Below are 21241 nucleotides of genomic sequence, written 5' to 3' on the forward strand. Positions count from 1 at the left end.
TGCTAAAAAGCATAAATTTGTCAAATTCTTCATTTTTCAACAATTTCATTTTCAGAAGGTCAAGTAAACAGTGGCAATAGCATGCAAGATAATCTTTGACCTCTAAAGATACAGAGCCAAAAAGCTCTGGTGCCAAAGTCTACAGAATTAGTTTAAGACATCAAACTAATATCTTTTTTAAAAAATTAAAAACAAACAATGAGTGAAGTAGTAAGTATCATTTTTTTAAAGGGTTTATAAATTAGCTCCTAAAACAACTCTAAAATGTTCTAAGGAATAGAAATAAATAAAACCATTGATATTTCTGACAGTCACAATGTTAAAATAGATAATATTCTGAGACTAAGTTCTGGTAGTTTATTTAAGAAACCAATTAGTCATACCTTTAAAAACTGACTTAATTTTAAATACATCATAATATATTCTTTTGTTCCACAAAATACACCTAAATACTGAAGTATAAATAAATTGGTCTCTACTTCCTAGAGAGGCAATATAGAAATACAGAAATTAAGATCATTGTGCTCTAAAATAAAACTGCCAGGTTTGAATCCTATTTCTGTTATTTCTTTGGTTTGTGACCGTAGGCAAACAACATAACTTCTCTGTGCCTTGGTTTCCTCATCTGTAAATGAGAATAATAAAACACCTACCTCGCAGAGTTGTGAGAATTTAAAGAGATGACACATATAAAGGTTGTTGATAGCCTGGCACATAAGAAACATCCAATAAATGTTAGAAGAAGTATTGACTATTACAATTAGTATTATTTATTTTTGATTTTGATTTTGAAAAACTTATATTTTTATCATAGAGATCACTTACGCCAGGACTGAAGACAATATTATTAGAATTTAAACCCAGCAACCCCATCATATGTCATAATATCTAGAAACTAATGATTATTAGAGAAATAATTTTAAGCAGGTAAATCTTACTAGGTGTTGTGCCTTTACAGGCTCCAGATCCATGAATTTAAGCTACTTTCCAACTAAGAATCCTATTTTATTGCTTTTCAGTTTCTTGACCATATTTATACAAGTCCTTGAAGGTCCTGTCTGGTACAATGTCTATAGCTCATGCAACTGTAATGCCCTCTTAGAGTATACTCACATTGCAGCACTATGGAAGCACTGAAAATGTGCTCTAATTCTCTGCAACGTATACTGGTAAATAAACACCGGATTGGTGGCCTTGTTGGTCATCAATGAAACATTCAAAGTTAAGATGTTATTGATAATATGTTAGTGATTTCTATATTTCAAGATTAGATCCCTGGTTTACATCCTAAACATTAAAGATTTACTTTCCTAAATGAATTAAGACTATAATTCCAATATAAATTAAGACGATCAAAAGAAAAAATACCTAAAAATTGACATGACTTTTTGTTTACATTTGAGTGTGATGGGGCTACTAGTGCTCACCCATATCAGGTTCTCCTTTCCTTCTGGAATATATGAAAAGTATGGGAATTTATGTCCCAGATGTTTATATAGGCAGGGTCATATGCCTTATTTTAGCCTACAAAATATAAGTAGAAGTGAGATTGTCACTTCTAGGCTGGGGCATGTAAGAGTTGGTGTGCTATCTCCATGTTCTTTTTTTCCTGAAAAATACTTATTGAAACAGTGGCCTCATAATGGAGGGAACCTAAATCCTGTGTTATAGGAAGAAAGAGAATCTCTGATGACCCATGTTGATCTTGGTGTGAGGGAGAAAAAACTTTTGCTGTGTTATGCCACTGAGATTTTGGAGTTTATTACTGTAGTATAGCCTACACTAGCCTGATAAATACCCTGAAGTACTTCATTTTCCTCTCTATAAACCACCAAATGATAACAGAGGTAAAAAGAGGCAGGAGACAATATGACTAGTGAGCAGAAGTAATGAAAGCATTAGAGAATGCTAGGAATGTTTGGAAAATGGGGAAGGAAAAATAGAAACACATGAAGACAGTAAATCTATTTTCCTTATGGAGCCCTAGATAATCTCACTTGACACCTTTTGTTCTGGCCATGAGACATCTCTGCATAGAGACAAAAAGACTCAGAGCAATTCTTACCTGCGTAACTGAGCATTTTCACTTCTTAGTGGTTGCATGGCCAGTGCTATTTCAACTTGAATATCTGTATTTCCATTTATTGCTGGAAGAAGAAATATACATGCCTCCAATTCTGCAATCAATCTCTGAACTTCCGAATCCTCTACAAAAGGCAGAAGAAATGAGTAAAAACAATATTGTAAATTATTTTTGGATAAGATTATTCTCGTGTATTACTAAAAAAGAAAAATTTTTAGATATGTACATACTTGCTATAAATAAATTTAATTATTTCTAAATCTAATACACAAGTCCTATTTTCCTTTTTCCTGCTGCCTACATTGGATTATTCAGAAAAATTCTGAAGAAGTTAAATTCAGTAAACTAAAGATTAATCTTAAATCAAAGGATTATTAGTGATTTTTTTTTTTCAGTTACAGAGTTTAGTAGAAGATAATTTACATCTGTCTCTTAGTTCACATTACTAAAGGACTATTGCACTCCTATAACTGCTAAAAGGTTTCCTATAATTGATACGGTATTCACATTTAAAACACAACATTTGATCCTGACATAAGCAAATAATTCACTCACTTTAGGTGAGTCAATCTGGCAAAATATTGAGAGAAGGTCTATTAAGTTTTTATAATTTAATTTTCTAAAGGATATTTAACATAATCGACCACACTCATTTGCTGTAGCATCAAAAGCAGCACTATTTTAGTGACTAATTGGGGGAAGTGGTTGCTTTTGTAGGTGGCAAACAGACACAGGCAGAAGGTGGATTTTATATCTTTTGTCCTTTCATTTTTGTTCCTTTATTTCCATTCAAATTTTCTAGGGACTGAAAATATTTAATAATATTAACTGTCTGATACTCAAAAGAGGTAGGAAGTATATTCTAAGTTACAAAAATAACTCAATCCCACAGGTATTTTCACATCCTGATGAAAAGTATATGTGCACAGTAAACAACTGTGCACAATTACTAAGCAGTCCCCTACCACTCATAAACACTGGAGGCAAAGACCTGGGCTTCACCATTTTCTAACAATATAGTTTTAGTCAAATTACTTAACTCTTGAAGCCTAGATTTCTTCACGGTTAAATGGAGATAACAACAGTACCTCATAGGGTTGCTGAAAGGATTAAATGAGATACTGTTCTCCAAGCCTCAATTTCCTCAATTGTAAAAATGGAAGCAATAACAATACCTTATAGGGATGTTGTGAGGATTAAATGAGGTAATATACATAAAATGGCACAGTGCCAGGCACATGGTAAATGTTCAATAAATGATAGCTAATACTGTTACTATTATTATTACTATTGTTACCATGCTTAAGTACTTAATTAAGAGAATAGTACCAAGTTGAAGATCTAAAAACAGAGATTTTAACAGATTAATACTGCCTGCTATATTTCTACAGATACATTTTAAGATTTGGTATTTCATTTGTCAGTCTGCAAATATTAAGTATTCAATCAGTGCTTCTGCAATCAATTACTGTGTTTTCTAAGACGACAAACCTATAACTCACTCTAAGCAAAAGCCATTATTTGGAATATAGTACACATGTAATAGAAACAGAGGAATACAACCTGGCTCAAATATCTCATAACACCACTTAAAACATTTTTCTTGATTTAATTTTTTAAAAATCACAAAAAGTAAACTGAAAAAGGCATAAAAAGATTTGGACCCCTAAAAGTTTATCTCTACAAATTCTCTTTGGTCAAATATTTTCAAGATCCCTTTAGATCAAGTAAAATGAATATACACTTGAAAGTAAGACTGTTAGGTATTCCCTAGTACATTTCAAATCCACAGGAGAGAAGAGAGATCAAAAACTAAAAATTAAGAATAAAACTGGGCAGAACTCATTTCCTTATTAGAAAAATACTGGCTAATATAAGAAATATTAGCAAGACATATTTCTTTGAAAAATACCGCAAACTCCATGTCAATTCGTCTAAATTTTAAATGACTAAATAATGTGACACTGCAATTTAACATTAGGACCATGTTACAGAAAATTATTTTAAAAAGTAGTTATCCACCTTGCTCTGCTAACAAGGACTTCAGCTCTCCCAACAAATACTTTGCAGTTCTAACTTTTTCAGCACTCTGGTTTCCATTTTTTGCCTTTTGGACATCTTTTATTCCCAAATCTTGCACATGTATGTTTAAATCCTTTCCTTCACTTGTGACCTCTTCAGTTTGTTCTTTGGCACATTTTTCTTCATTAGTGGTCAAGAAAGCTGGCTGTAATACAGTGGGGCTTCGGTGTGTCTGACCATCTGGATGAGAACGCAACAGATTCATATACGTTTGGAAACACTTTAGTAGGTCTGATTCCTTAGGAACTTCTTGTTGTGGCAGAATACCATTAGCAAGACCCAGCTGCTGAGATGCTGGAATAGCTGGTTTGTCAGTTTTGGGCAGGCTACATGGAACTCCAGGACTAGTACTGAAGGAATTCCTTAGACTATCGGTACAGTTCACAGAAATTGTTCTACGTTGTGATGCAAACTGGTTATTACCATCGGTCTGAACTTCCTAAAGAAAGAGAAAAACAAGCCTTCAAAAATGTGAGCATAGACTCATTAATTATAATAAACTAGAGCCAAAAATGTTAGAAAATGACTTTTGCAAGATAGAGTTATAAATTACCAGTGAGTAAGCTGGAGCTCCCCTTAGAACAATACTCTAGTTTTTTAAAGCCTAATTAGTTTACTCTACAAGATGAGAACATTATAAAGCCGCAACTAAAACATTGTTTATAAACTTCACACATGGTTTAAAGGCATCAAAAATTAGTCCACTTTGGGAATAAAACAAACTTCTACTTTGAGAAATGGCATTGTAAGAAAATAAGTTCAAACATATAAAAAGTTTTGTACATACTTACAGAAACGTTATAGTATAAAAAATTGACTGTTGCTTAAATGTCTAAACATAGGGAATAGACTATGATATATCCACTAGAGTATTAACAACTTATTAAAATTAAAAAAAGTATATATTAATAAACATTTACCATAAAAAAGCAGTACATAAAACTGTATAAAATTTAATTATGACTATATTTTTAAAAAGAACTTAAAAAAAAAACCCAGAAAACAAAATCTACATAGATAAATGACTGGAAAGCACTCTCTCAATATGTTTGGGTGTTAAGTATGGATGATTTCTTTTTTCCATTGATATCTCCATCCTTTCCCCCTCACCATTGTCCTTAAAAATACGTAAAACTTTTATAATAAAAAATAACTTGGAAAAAACAATTGGTCTTTACACAACCTAGGGCATTAAGATACAATCCAAATTCAATATTCTCTCTTAAGATGACAACTTCTAAAAAGCAAATAATTACTTGTATAGCATATAAACTGTACCTACAGAATGAACCACTGGAGGGCAGGGTAGCTGCTGAGGTAACTGGACTAGAGTGGAAGTTGATAAGCCATAACTAGAATGTGGAGTTGCCTGAGATTCCAAAAGAGAGTCTAAAAGGTAAGAGGGAGAAAAAAAAATTCACATCTCACACTGCTTATATAATAACCAGGAAACTTAATTAGAGTTTATATTCATGTTTTTAAAAATATCATTTATACTAACCAGAACCAGACACAGTATGGCAAGGTACAGCAGGAATTCCATTAGGGTTGTTCTTTGAAGCCAAGTTATTCATCAATGACATTTGAGTCTGCACATGCTCACAGAGGGCTTGGTAAATTATGGGTGAATACATTCTATAATGATCTTGGAACGACCAATTTTGTGGTATATCTGATGAGTCTCTTTCACTTCCAGCAGAAGCTTCAGTAGGTATCTGTTTCTTATAATCTGAAGATACTAATGTGGAATAGGAAAAAAAGTTCTGGAAGTATGATTCTTCAAAAACTTTTATCATAAGACATTAGGGAAGAAACAGGACTCTCAAAAATAGCTCAATTCAATATATGCTTTATCACTATCACCCTTAAAGAAAATCACCTCAAATTCTTTTTTCTACAGTTCATCATCACTTAAATTCTCTACTCAAAAATTATCTATGTCTTTAAATTCTCTATTAAATGTTATTTGTAAAATCTCTCCTTCAATTATAATACCCCTTTTAAGGGTGTTATTTTGCTCTAAAATCCAATAAAACTCTTACATCTTGCTCCTTGACTAGTTCATGCTCTTAGGGGAAAATGGAATTTAAAAAAAGCAGAATACTTTACAACTATTCAGATGCTTTGATAATAAACAAAAATCAATCAATCAAAGCTTTGAAAGCAAGAATAAAAGTGGACTTAATCTACACATTGAGCCCTCGAACAAAATCCTAATCTGGCATTTAAAGTTTCTGAAGCCTGACCACAACATCCAAATAGCCATGAATAGTAGAAATGGATAAATTGTGGTATATTACAGAACACTATACTGCAATGTAAAAGGACAAATTACCGATATACACAACTACCTATATGAATTAAACAATGTTTTGTGAAAGATGTCAGACACAACACTTTACAGTGTACAACTGCATTTATATGAAGTTCAAAAACAGGAAAAACTAACCAATGGAGATAGAAGTTAGAAAAGTGGCTACCCAAGGATGAGTGCATAGGTGGTGATGAGGATACCGATGAGGCAGGAGCATGGTAGGGTGCTAAAAATGTTCTATATCTTCATCTGGGCGGTGAATATATAGAAGTATACATATGCAAAAATTTATAGAGATGTATATAGTTCTTTTATGAAAGTTATTCCTTAACTGTTTAGAGTGAAACAGTTGAAATATTTTAAATGGTATGGAATTCCCCAAATATATATTCAGTTTATTGAAAATAAAAACACTGCTAAAAGCATAAACTTACATGTAAAAACAAAAAGTTAAAGGCAGATGAAATACTGTCACCAATGAAGATAGGAAAAATTTTAAAGACTATTAAAATGTGAGTATGCAAATAGTTGGAGATGTTAGATGCTTCCATTTTGTTGTGGGGTATGCTTTCTTTAGAGATGATCTGTTGCTGGTAACATATTTCCCAGGCCCAAATACGAGTTCTGACAGTAATTAGATGAATAATTTTTGGCAAATTATTTAAGCTCTCTTGACTGCCTCTTCTTCTCTATTACCAAATGGCTGCAGTCTTAAAACAAACGAATATTTCATATTCACAAATTTTTCATCTGATTTCAATAATATACCTTTGAGTCCCCTCTGAGGTAATTACAATCAAAAACATTCTTCACTATCTGAATAGATGAGCTACAACAAAATTAACATTTCTACAAAAAAAATTATTTCTTATTGTAAATAGTTTTATAATAAAACAAATGGAAAAGTAACCTCTAAAATACTGTATCTTTGAAATCTAAAATGATGGATGGTGAGCTCATAGCCCATGGCCATCCGGAACACAGCTCTTCCTTTCCTCTTGATTTGCTGGTCTCTCTTCTGCTCTTGGATTTCCTTTGGCCCCATTTACTATAAGAATTGCTTGGTCTGAAGAATTCTCAGATTTCACATTCACAGGTCCCAGGGATTAGATCATTCATCTTCTTTTCAAAGGTTGGCTTTTACAATCTCTGATAAAGCTAAGCTACAATATTATGTCTCTGCCAGTAGATGTCATCATCCAACAGAAATTAATGAACTTCAAACAGACTTCTAAAAATTCGAAGCCTTAGAATTAAAATGACATATTTTGCTCCTTTATTAACTCAGTCCATATGAAATTCTACTGATAATGTTGAAGATTTATATTTAACAAAAAATCTTAAAGCAAATTATCCAAGACATGTTAAAAACAATAAATGGATGTAAAAAAGATTGCATCTTATTACTATATAATTTTAAAATAAACAACAATAACAACAAAATGAGCCTGTTACTACACCAATACAAATAAAGCATATTTTCTTGTCCTTGTTCATTATACCAAAGCACGCTACATGAAAATTTTACCCAACAGATTAGGATGGCAATGTGTCTCATTGATGTCAATTGATAAACAGAATTCAAGAAATGGAAGCATTCAGTCCACAAAACTTTTTCAGTCTTTGAATTCCAGCTGTTGTATAGCACTGTTGCTTGGTTGTATATGCATTGTCTGATAGGTAAGATAATTCCTGCCATTCAAATGTAAAACAAATACCTACTGCAGATAAGAGCTGCTAGATGCCTAAAAGGACACTTGGCCTAGATGGAGGCAATCACTGTTGAAAGTATTCTGCCTATAGTGGTTTATTTCCCCAAGGTGAGGGCAGCAATATATATGTTACTGAAAACAGGGCCATGTGTCTACAGCATTCAACATAGTTATCAAGTGTAAAAAATTGCTTATTAGAAAATGTTTTTTCTTTAAAGGTCAGGAGCACTCTAACGCAAGCTCAATGCCTCTCTGCCTCCTTATTCCCAGTATGTATCTAGGTGGGTGGGCTTGACTCCACAGACACTAAATGACCAGGCAGGTCCCAGGCAAATGTACATAAGGAGACCACTCCTCAGAAGAAGGTTAACATAAAATAGTAAGATAATGTATGTTAAAGTTGAAATTATACATAGATAGTAGTTAACACACTATAACAAATTCCTTAAAATTCTATTTATGATTTACTTCACTTGTGGAGAGATGGAAAAGAGCAAGTGCTGAGTGTGGTTTTGTGTATTGTTGAGCACTGTGATAACAGCAAAAACTTTGCACAGGTTAACAGCTGCCAACCACACACACAAAAAGATATCCTTTCTAGACAGTGCTGCAGTTTAGTAAACTAGAAAAGACAGTCATTGAACCAAAAGAAAGGAGGTTTCTGCTTTTAATGAGTCAACCTTAGGAGTAAATAATTTCTTAGGAGAACTAATTTCTAATATTGCAATCCTAAAAAAGATTGTTTTGTGGGAAGTTGGTCCTTCCTTCTGATGATTAAAGTATAGAGGAAAGAATGATAATATTGTATCCTGATCACAGGACAAAACTACTGATCTTCAAATGAGAGAATTTAATGCTAGAGGACTAGAATGCATGATATGCTCATCTGCTCCTCCAAATCCACCCCATATTCATCTCCACTCTGCTCTCCCTAAGATGCTGACCTATATGGATTATATTGCTAAGGGACGGTCCTTCATGGGTTTCTTCTGCTCCTACATGCCTTGCTGGGTATACCAAGAAAGTAAGACCTTGACCTAAGCTCTTTACTTGGGCCAATTCACAGGGTTATGTTTATAGTAAACAACCTTGATGGGTAAGGTAATGTTTCCCCTGAGACAAATATAGGCTTGCTTACTACCAAAGGGATGAATTCCCCAATCCAGTGTCTCTCAGTTGAAACTTAATCTGCAGCAGGCACAGCATCCATCTGAGTCTATCACATCGCCCCCATAAGAAATGGTATGAGGGGGAACCAACACAAATATGCTGATGTACATGCTGCTTGCTGTAGTATGTATAATAAAGTACTTTGTCTCTGACCAGGAGACTTGTGTCTCCTGCCAACATCCATTACATAGTAAGGCTAACTTATTAGCTTGTAAGAATAAAAACCAAATTGCAAACCTGATATACATCAACAGGGCTTCAGTTGAGTCCAATCAATGAGAGTCTTGAAATTACCAAGGAAAAGAAGAAGCAATGTCAGAGTATTTATTCTCAATTCCTTTTCTACAAGGCCACCTTGGGCTGGCTTTGTTCTTTAAATGAAGCTCACTGCTCTTCTAAAGGTGGCCTACTCTACACAATAGTATCTCTAAGTCCTAATAACCTCTCTTTCACCTCATTCCTTAAGGCCTATGGAGGATAACAGCTCTGCTGCTGCTGCTAGAACTGGGCTAGCATAATCCTTTCTCGTTTCCCTATACCCCACTCACACCTTTGTAATGAGTTCCTCTGTAAATAAATCCTCCTTAAATTATCTTAATTTGGGTGTTGCCATCTGTTTCTATTGGAACTCTGAGTAACAAGCAGTTGAGCTGGGATCCAAGTTGCTACCATGGCATCACTGTCAGCCACATACATTCCAAATGAGAGTTCCTTAAGGAAGGGTGCCCTGGACAAGAAATAACCTGCTTGAGAAAAAGTAGGACCCTGAAGGAATAGGCAATTGGTACTAACACTCCTGTCTTTGTCCATTGAGCCCCAAAAACGTAGGCCTCCATTTTAAGAGTTTAAACCAGAGGTTAGCACACTTTTTTTTAAAAGGATAAAGGACAAATATTTTAGGCTTAGCAGCCTAATGGCCTGTCACAACTACTCACTTTGGTCAATGCAGCACAAAAGCAGCCATAAAAAAATACATAAATAAATTAGCACATAAAACTTTATTTATAAAGTAAATAAAATAATCATTACTTATGCTGACCACTGGGTTAGACCAAATATTAACATTTAAACATGTAATTAATGTAAAAATTTGTGTTGTTTTATTTTTGTATTAAATTGTCTAAACCTAGTGTGTATTTTACACAAAGCACACCTCAATCTGGATGCTAAATTTTCATAAAAATATACTTGATCTGTATTTAGATTTGATGAAATTTACAGTTGATAAAGTGGCCTCATGTACCTGTTATTCCAAACTCATGTACCTGTTATTCCAATACTTAAAAGTTTTCTAATAACTGGATCAAGTAACAGTTTTCGAATTTAAATTTAAAATAATTAAAATTAAATAACGTTTAGAAGTCAGCTCCTTGGTTGTATTAGCTGTACTTTAAGCGCTCAATGGCTACATGTGGCTAGTGACTACCATTACAATCTGCGCAGGTCAGGATAATCTGAGGCTAAATGTGACTGGCCTCTAAGACAGGTTAGTAAACTGTTTCCTCCGCCATAGTCCTGACTCAGGGACTATATGGAACGTCAGCTTCTAGGTCTATGAATGCTCTACCCTCATTTTCTCAGCCTCTTTGCCTGGATTCCAATCTCTTAATATCCAGGGTTACTGCTGTAGTGAATTTTCTAAACTTCACCCCTTGCTTGAGTTGAATCACAGCATGTACTGCTGTGCTAACATTTTTGGCCCACCTGAGCTGTGGAACTAGCTAGACCCATTTTTGTCCACCTGAATTCCTACTGTGGACTTTTTCATCCCCACTTTGGGTTATCTTGTTCTATAGGCCTCCAAGGAACAACATAATCAAAACTTGCTTATTCGAAGCTGTTTGCTGAATCAGTACACTTAATTAAGTCAACAAGTTAACCATGAAAGTGTAAAATATCATTGGCTACATTCGCTGTCAATTAGTGGCAGGCCTCTCTCCTTACTTAATCTATCCATCTTGGAATTTTACCTTCTTATGTATCGTTTATTCTACCTGTGCAGCTCAACAAGTTGAGCTACTGAATATATACATATCGAATAATTTTAAAACAATAAGTATACACATGAAACACAACCAATTTGTGATTATCTGTGGAACAAAGATGACTCTATACACCTTTTAAATGTCATTCTGAATTTCAATCTTTTTTCTTACAAAACCCAGACAGTCATTTTCTACTTTTCTTCTTGGGAAAGTAATAGTAAGTAAAGTAACTACTCAGCGATTAATAGATGAGTAAAGAATGAGTAAAGAAAGATGAGTAAAGCATAAGCACACAAAACTGAATAACCAATATATTATTAAAATAAAAGACCAACTGCATAATTCTAATAACTTATCGAAACCCTCTGAATTAAGTAATATATTTAAATAAATAAGAGAAAAAATACTTACAAAGTTCTTTCTGGACTACTGAAGGAACAGTATGTTTTTCATGTCCTTTCTTTTTAGATCCATTTCTTTTGCCTTTTAAAGGTCTGGGATTATATTTATTTTCTGAATATGCTACTTCTGAACCTATTAATAATTAAAATAAAAATTCATTAGCATTAAGAGAACTATTTAATCGAGAAAAGGCAATCAACAAAGCACTTAAAGAATAAAACCTGAATCTTCATTTCTCAAAATGTCCCGCAGCAAAGAAGCACAACCATCAAGCCCCTGTATGGTTTCAGTCTGTAAAGAGAAAGTCATTTAGAAATGTATATGTAAAATTTTAATGCAGAAAAAATTAATTACATAGTTTTAAATTTTCTTTTAGGAGCAATTATTACCAGTAAAAAACATGTTTTAAAGCAAAAGGCTTCATACTTCCCTAGGGCAATTAATACTTTACCTTTAAATTTTTATCCCCACTTCTTAGCTTTTACCCGAAGATTAATTAAAATAGTGCACATTGTGTCTATTCAGTTTAATCTTACCTGACTTTCTGAATCAGAATGAATGGGATGGCCAGAATCTGCATTTAAACGTGATATCTTTCTTAAATGAATCCTAGAAAAAAAGTTCGTTAATATTTTTATAAATATGAAAAAATTTTTTCTAAAATATATTGTAAGTAGTCATTTTCTTTCCAGCAAAGGTTCGATAAGAAAACTTGTCCAACCATGTATAAGATGGATTTACATAGAACCTTATACAGATTTAGTTAAATACTAAAATGGTCGACATGGGTATATATGGAAAGCTCTTTCTCAGAGTTTTGTGAAGGTAGAGACCCATCTAGTTTTCTTGGGTAAGCTAAATTTAGTCCAGCCCCAAGACCTGAAAAATCTCTTGAGATTTCCTGAACTTGTAATCTTCTTTAAATACTTACCCTTTCTTTCCATTTGTTAATTTAGCAGGTCCAGTGTACTTTCTTGAAGGTAACACCTATGAAATAATGCATTATGTTACAGTAATACACAAGTATTTTTCTATTATGTTCAGTATGCTATCTTGACAAAACCTGAAATGTTACTCATGGTTTCCTTTTTTTGTTGTTACTGTGGTAAAGCATACCTAAAATTTATCATTTTATTCATTTCTAAGTATACAGTTTTGTGGCATTAAATACATTCACATTGTTATGCAACCATCAGCATCATCCATCTCTAGAACTTTTTCATCTTTCCAAACTGAAATTCTGTATCCATTTAACATTAACTCCCCATCTCCTCCCCACCCAACCCCTGGCAACTGCCCTTCTACTTTGTCTATGAATCTGACTACGCTAGGAAGTTTATATAAGTACAATTATACAGTATTTGTCCTTTTGTGACTGGCTTATTCCACTTAGCATATCCTCAAAGTTCGTCTATGTTGTGGCATGTCAAAATTTCCTACCTTTTTAAGGTATTATTTTAACCAGAAGTACCTGCTACAGTAAGTTGGACACTACTCAATCCTTAAACATGTTCTATAGCCCCCAAATTCTTCAAAACATGTTACTTCAACATATAGGGCAGAATTCATAACTGATTTTATTTATCCACAATCTTTAAAATGCCTGACAACACTAGCATATAAAAACTCTACCATTCCTCTTAATCTACATCCCATTCTCTGTCTTTCTTTTTAAACTCATATAGCAATGCTATTTTATTTTAAAAGTAACATACATGGGCTACCTTTTGTGTAGAAGAAAAAACATATATTTGCTTTTACATGCATCCAGTATCTTGAGAGTTACACATGAAACAGTTAATTGTAGTTGCCCCTGGAGAGGGAAACTGAAAATTTGGGGGACAGAGCAAGAAGGGAGATTTTCCATGGTATATCTCTTTATACCTTAAACAACTTTATAAAAATAAATATAATCTCTATTTAAAATATAATTTTAAAAAATTTGTTTAAATTCCCTACTGATTCCCTTGTTTCACCCTTCAGGTGTAGTCACTATTGGCAATTACATTTATGATTTTTCTTGATATGTTTACATATTTCATCCCAAGACAGCTTTGAGTAATAACTATTAAACTTTCTGGAGTTATATAATATTCTATTATTTGTTGGAATATGTACTCTCTCCTTTTAAGAATGCTACTGAGAACATATTGAAAAGTTGGGCTGATAGAGTTATGCTTCTCCTTGCAACAACTTGGAATGTGATAAAGTAATGAAACCAGCAGTGAGAAACAATGCTGTAGGAAATCAGACCCCATATACCGTAGGCTCTACTAGGCCCTGCATGACACTCTCCAGGTCTTTCCCTTCTGTTGGTGTCCTGGCCAGAACCATAATAAAAAAACAAAACATGGTGCTGCTAAGTCCAAAAGCAACTACCACAATTATTATCTTTCTTAATTTTTAAAAATATACTGAGATAAATGAGATTATATTACAATCAGGTAAAGAAAATCACTCAACATAAAAATACCTAGCAACAGTAATTATGAGATTGGCACATTTCTTTTTTTTGTATTTTTTTATTTCGAAATAATAGTACAAAGAACTGTATACACTTAACTCAGATTCCTCAACTGTTGACATTTTACTACATCTGCCATGTCCTCTCTCAAAATATATACATAGTACTATTTGTCTGAACCATTTCAGAGTAAACTGCAGACATGACACTCCTTTATATTTAAATATTTATTCCTATATATTTCCTAAAAACAGTTACTCTCTCATGTAACCAAAGAATAATGATCAAAATCAAGAAATTAACAGTGATACCACAGTATAATCTAATCTACAGACTTTATTCACATTTGCCAATTATCCCAATACTGTTCTTTATAGAAAAAAATTCTGGTCCATGTCCAATCCAGGATCACATGTTGCAATAAGTTGTCATATCTCTTTAGTCTCCTTAGTCCGAAACAGCTCCTTAGGTTGTCACTCATTGTCTTTTACAGCCTTGACATATTTAAAGGGTACAAGCCAGTTACTTTGGTAGACTGTCCCTCTGGACATTTACACTTGTTTCCTCATGATTAGATTCAGATTGAGAATTTTTGGCAATATCACAAAGGGATACTGTGTCCCTCTCAATACAACACGAGTAGGCATATGACGTCAGTTTGTCCCATTACTGGTGATGTAAACTTGCCAGGTTTTTCACTGTAAGGGTACTATTTTTACCTTTGTAAATATTAAGCATTTTGTGGAGAGATACTTTGAGATTACACATCCTATTCATCAAATTTTTTACCCAGTAGTTTTAGCATCCATTGATAATTCTTGCTTTAATCGTTTGTCAATTGGTGATTGTTTTTAGATCATTCTTTCTATATTAGTTGGCATTCAACTTTCAGTGAAGCACTTTTCCTTCTTCATTTATTTGGTACTATAGACTCACTGATTCCTACTTTATTCAATGGTTCATGATCCATTACTGTCATTAATTCTGATGCTCAAATTGTCCCAGATTCTGTCAGTATCAGTCTCTTCAAACCAGCTCCTGTATCCTTTAATATGTCCCCATTCGTTTTTAAGCTATCCCTTACTTTCTACAAGGTGCACCAGTCTCAATGTTTTTTCATTGTGGTAAGAACGCTTAACATGTGAACTACCTTAACAAAATGTTAAATGTACAGCACGGTACTGTTAACTATAGGCACTACGTTGTACAGGAGCACTCTAGAACTTGTTCATCTTGCATAAGTGAAACTTTATGCTCATTGAATAGCAATTCCCTCCAGCTCCTGGCAATTACCATTGTACTCTCTGCTTCTATGAATTTAACTATTTTAGATACCTTATATAAATGGAATGATGCAATATTTGTCTTTCTGTGACTGGCTTATTTCACTTAACATGTCTTCAGGTTTCATCCACGTTGCATATGGTAGGGTTTCCTTCTTTTCAAAGCTGAATATTCCATTGTGTGTATAGAGCACATTTTCTTTATCCATTCACGAATATTTACGTTGTTTCTACATCTTGACTACTGAAAAATGCTGCACTGAACATAGGAACGCAAATATCTCAAGATTGTTTTTATTTTTGGATAAATACCCAAAGTGGGATTTATTTTTTGAGGAACTTTCAGTTTTTCATAGTGGCTGCAACCTTTTACATTATCACCAGTGTACGAAGGTTCCAGTTTCTCCACATCCTCACCAACATTTTTTTTTTTTATAACAGCCATCCTAACAGGTGTGAGGTGATATCTCACTGTGGTTTTAATTTGCATTTCCCTGATTACTGATGCTGACCATCTTTCCATATACCTGTTGACTATTTGTATGTCTTTGGAGAAATGTCTATTCAAGTTCTTTGCCCATTTTTTAATTAGGTTACTTTCGTTTTAACTCTTGCTTTGTAGTTCCTTATGTATTGTGGATATTAATCCTTTATTAGTTATATGGCTTACAAATATTTTTCCCATTCCATACGTTGCTTTTTCACTGTTAATTATTTCCTTTGCTATGCAGTTTTTCATTTTGATGTATTCAAGTTCATCTTATCACTTCCCTGTGAACAACAGTATTTAGAAACCAAGATCTAGGCACTAGTTGTACACTTTGCTACTGTGCCTTCCAATTTTTTCATAAGTTTTCATTATTTACTTATGGTCATCATGACTAGATAGTTGCAATTTTGAATCTTGTATTTTTACTTTTAAATCTTTCTATATTAACATAGTCTTCAAAATTTGTTAATTGTTGCATAGTATTTCCTTGAGTGCAAGTAAATAATGTGCCCTTGGTTAGCTTCATGCTTCACAATTAAGAAACAAACATGAAATAAACCTTTCCATATACTGAAAATAGCCTTTCGTATTCGGGATTAAAAGCTTAATTATTTGGTGAGATTACTAGCCATTCAAAGGCCCTTGATACAAATTGCTAAATCGCTGAGTGCCCCAAATCACAATGCATGAGAGAATCAGTTTGTTTTACCTCACATTTTCTTCCGTCAGGTATTATCATTAAACTTTTCACTTTGCTATTTGAGAAAAACATAAGCATTTCTTGGACGTCGTATTTCCTACCAACAAGTGCAAGATAAATTACATTTGTGGAACGATTCAGAGTGTACTAAATCCTTTCATTTACACTTAAAACACACTCTGTGAGTTATTATCTCTGAGATAGGAAGCTAAATTTCAGAAAGGTGGCTTGTTCAGTTATACATCTTCTTAGCATAATATTTAAAAGAATGGACTCTGGCACTAGCCCTTTAGATCTGATTCCTGTCTCCACTGACAACCAGTTGTGTAACTGCAGGGAAGTTATTTGAACATTCCATGCCAATTTTCCCATCTATAAAATGAGGGTGATAATAATATCTACCTCCTAAGGCTACTGTGAAGATTAAATGAGAAAATATGTTGTAATATGTAAAAGCACTTATAGTACCTGCTACAATGCTATCTAAATGTTAGCTATTATTATCATTAAGATGGTAGTAACTAAGTGTTTTTAAGAGAGCTAAATTATGTTGCAAACATATGCCAAGTGTGAGGCAGATGTTTAACCATGTTCTCTGACTTAATCTCTCCAATTCTTTGAGGCAAAATTTTATACCTATTTTATAGATAAGAGAAAGGAGGCTCAGAGAAGTAAAAAGTACTTTGCTTACTATCACTACCATAGTAGTGACAGAATTGGAATTTAAATCTGTAAGTGACGATGACTACAAAAACCATGTTTTCCCCTCTTGCTGACTGCACATATTGAGTTCATTCAATATAAGAGAAAAAATCTGTAAGGGTGGAGCTAGTCTAGAAGTACTCATGTCCTCTTGAGCCAGGACTTGAAAAAAGGGTAAGATTCACTTTAATGGAGGAACGTAGCATTACAGGTGAGTTAATAAATGAAGGAGGACCAAAAAAGGGGGTGGTGGTGGATACATTAAAAGAAGAGTAAGATCACTGAGTAGTGGGTCTGTGTTAGAAAGAGTTGATTCATTATCCGAAAATCGACTGTATGCCAGGTGCTATCCCAGGCCTGAAGATGCAGAGATAAAGTGTGTAGTAAAGGAGGCAGATAGATTAGCAACTTCTCTACCCTAAAATATGTGATTTGATAAAGGTTAGTACAGGGCACAAAAGGGCACCAAGGGGCACCCAAACAATGGGGATGTGAAAGTGCTAGGCAAACTTTCCAGAAGTGGCCCTTGAACTGAAGGCCAGGAGATGGGAAGTGAAGGTGTCAGTGATAAAAGGGGGCATTCTAGGTGTCACAAAAATCGCAAAGGCATAGAAGCACGAGAGGGCCCGGGGCATCTAGAATACTGCAGAATAAGTGAACAGTGGAGATTAATATTGGAATGGGGGTGGAGGCTGGTAAATCATGCACTGGCCGAGATTTTTAAAATGGCTGTGTTGACAAGGCCAAAGAATTGAGATTTTTATCTTGAAAAAGAAGTGTTTCAGTGTCAGATTTTAAGCATAAAAGAGAATAACTAGTTACAACGAAGGGCGTGCATTTGAGAGGGGTAAGGCTAAAGTAAAGGCAGGGACACTAACCAGACTTTTTTTTTTTACTAGTAGTAAAATACCAGCAATCATGACAGAAGATCAGCTAACAGCGGCACTTGCTGGAAGAGCAGAAAACCTGGATTTGCTGCAACAACACGTAAAGAGGTTAAGTCACGGCACCCAACAGCAGAGGCTGAACTCGAACCCGGGTCCGCTACAGGACTACAATGATTAAAATAGAATGTACATCTATGGACAGTGCGGCTGCGTCAAGATGTTAAGATGAGATGTCCCCCCTCACATTCACACTCCACACACACACTCTCCTTTCCCAGCATTTTGAATGCGGCCGCAATGTTTTTGTTGGTATTTTTTTCAGAGTTTTGCACTTCTACCACCCGAGAATCCCTTCAGTCCCTTTCCACCCCCAGAATGGACGCCTCAGGTCCGCGGCCCTCACCTGGCCTGGTCGAGATCCGGACCTGACCATCTCTCGCAGCCTCAGAAAAGCCAAGACCGGGGAAAGCCAAGCCGGATGGTAAAAGGAATTAACCGCCGTGGACTCCGGACCTCCCCTTGGCCCGCCCCCCAGGCTTCCGCTTCCGGGAGGGAGCCCGCCGAATGCAGCGGCTTCATAGTCCCGAGCGCGCCGCTGAGGCCTCTACCCTTCTCTCAGCCCCGCGCACTGGGCTTGCGCAATAGACCCCGCCCCGCTCCCTGCTATTGACACCCAGCGGGAGGGTAGGGAAGGACGCTGAACGCGAGCGGAGCGGGGCGGGAGAGGGCTCAGGTGGGACGGGGCTGAACGGGGTGGGGCCCAGGTGGGACGGGGCGGGGCCGTCCGGGAGGGGCGGGGCCGTCCGGGAGGGGCGAGGCGAGGAGTCTGGGCGCTGGGCTGAGAGTAGCCGAGTTCCTGAACACCTGGAAGAGCCGAGTTTGTGGTCCCACTGGAAGAGCGCTTGGTGGAGGATCGCTGCCCTGCATCAGCTAGGGGAAGTGGCGACAAGCACCCGACAGGGCCAGGGGAAAGGATGCGGGTAGATGGAGGATAGGCTTCAGAGAGAATTGCGCTGGGCTCTTGGGTTTGGGCTGTTTACTTTTTTTGTTCGATGTCTTGTGTGCCATTTTCAATGATTTTTTTCATGATAGTCAATTAAAATCCTCGCTATCTCTGCATAATTCTAACGGAAATTTCAAAATTATTCACTGCAGCCCTTGATCTCAGAATGATACTCATTAGTTGGGATCTTGGTTTTACTTCCATACATAGTTGTTTTCTCTCCAGTCTAGGTAATTACTGTTAAAGAATGACACGGTATTTGACCACGGCATGCTGCACGAATTTTAATGGGAATTAGTCAGGTTTTTAAGGCATTCAGCTGGGTTAATGTTTTAGAACTAGTAGGGGCGAAATTAACCCAATTGATTCCATTTTTCTAAACCAGAAAAAGAGCTACCCTTTGAAAGTCTCAATTACAATTAAAACAAAAACCTAGAAACTAAAATATGTCCACTAAAATATGTCAGTGTGCAATATATTGCACACTGAATTATTTGCGAAACTACATATTTAATAAATTTAGTTTTGAATTAGACTGAACCATCTCCCTTCTTCATCTCGCTCCTGTAATATGTGTTTAATATAAGCACCCGTGATTAGATTTTTTAGTTGACTTGATTTTTAAAAACTGGTATTGATTTTTCTTAATTAGCACGTGCTTATTTTAGAAATTATAGATGAGCAAGAAACAGTAATCACCCATATAATCCCACTATCCAGGGAATACCACTCTTAACAGTTTGGTGCATTCCCTTTTAGATTTTTTCCAACTGTGTATACATATATAAATATATTCATATACAATACAATATGATACATTTACTGTAACATGAGTAGTTTCTGTTAATATCAACATTGTTTCCATTAATCTACAATTACAAAATGACTGCCTGGTATTCCAGTTCTCTACAGTTTGGAATTTTATGTTCCCAATTCTTTTTTTTGTTTGTCTGAGGTTTTTGTTTTGTTTTGTTCTGTTTGCGTTTTTTCCCCAACTTTTTTATTGTGATTAAATACACAGAACATAAAATTTACCACCTTAACCAATTTTAAGAATGATTCAGTGACATTAAATACATGTGTAATATTGTGCAATCATCACCCCCATCCATCTCCAGAACTATTTTCATCTTGTAAAACTGAAACTCTATACCAATTAAACAATAACTCCCATTCCACCCTTTCCCCAGTGCCTGGTAAATACCATTCTAGTTTCTGTCTCTATGATTTTGACTACTCTAAGTACCTCGTGGAAATATTTATTCTTTTGCAACTGGTTTGTTTTGCTTCTCTTCAAGGTTCATCCATATTGCAGCATGAGTCAAAATGTCCTTCTTTTTTAAAGCTAAGTAATATTCCATTGTATGTTTTTACCACATTTTCTTTATCCATTTATCTCTTGATTTATACGTGGGTTGCTTCTACATTTTAGTTATTGTGAATATTGCTGCTGTGAACATGGATGTACCAATATCCCTCCCAGACCTGCTTTTAATTCTTTTGATTATATGCCCAGAATTGCTGAATCATGTGGTAATTCTATTTTTAATTTTTTGAGGAACCACCATACTCTTCCACAATGGCTGTACCAGTGTACATTCCCACCAACAGTACTAAGGGTTCCAATTTTTCCACATCCTCGCCAGCACTTGTCATTTTTTAAAAAACAGTAGCCATCATAATGAATGTGAGGTGGTATATTATTGTAATTTTGATTTATTTGCATTTCCCTGATGCTTAGTGATGTTGAGCATCTTTTCATGTACTTATTGACCATTTGTTTATCTTCTTTGGAGAAATATCTATTCAACTCCTTTTTCCACTTTTTAAATTAGGTTGTTTGTAATTTTATTTTTGATATTTTAGAAGTTCTCTACATATTCTGGATATTAATCTTGTGTCAGATTAATGATTTGTAAATAATTTCTCCCATTCTGTGGGTTGCCCTTTTATTCTGTTGATAT

General features: G+C 35.0%; 1 protein-coding gene and 1 long non-coding RNA gene across 4 annotated transcripts in view; one reads left to right on the forward strand and one right to left on the reverse strand.

The window, feature by feature from the left end:
• The window catches only part of CCDC14 (coiled-coil domain containing 14), a 33775-nt gene extending 14956 nt beyond the window's left edge, over positions 1-18819 (reverse strand). The window contains exons 1-9 of one of the 2 annotated variants that reach the window (XM_015595817.2): positions 18678-18819; positions 12680-12735; positions 12285-12357; positions 11970-12039; positions 11758-11880; positions 5667-5903; positions 5448-5554; positions 4106-4604; positions 2066-2207 (exon numbers count right to left, since the gene is read on the reverse strand). In XM_015595817.2, the coding sequence (XP_015451303.2) occupies positions 2066-2207; positions 4106-4604; positions 5448-5554; positions 5667-5903; positions 11758-11880; positions 11970-12039; positions 12285-12357; positions 12680-12735; positions 18678-18707 (1337 nt within the window). In that variant the 5' untranslated portion in view covers positions 18708-18819. The remainder of the gene's footprint in view (positions 1-2065; positions 2208-4105; positions 4605-5447; positions 5555-5666; positions 5904-11757; positions 11881-11969; positions 12040-12284; positions 12358-12679; positions 12736-18677) is intronic. The other variant, XM_025052130.1, reaches the window with a different exon arrangement.
• A 46-nt stretch (positions 18820-18865) lies between these two features.
• Positions 18866-21241, forward strand: part of LOC107196289 — a 13152-nt gene continuing 10776 nt past the window's right edge. Inside the window, exon 1 of one of the 2 annotated variants that reach the window (XR_001517680.2) lies at positions 18866-19007. This is a non-coding gene — a long non-coding RNA (uncharacterized LOC107196289). The remainder of the gene's footprint in view (positions 19008-21241) is intronic. The other variant, XR_003048577.1, reaches the window with a different exon arrangement.

This window comes from Pteropus alecto, unplaced genomic scaffold (genome assembly GCF_000325575.1).
Source record: "Pteropus alecto unplaced genomic scaffold, ASM32557v1 scaffold251, whole genome shotgun sequence".
NCBI classification, from domain to species: domain Eukaryota; kingdom Metazoa; phylum Chordata; class Mammalia; order Chiroptera; family Pteropodidae; genus Pteropus; species Pteropus alecto.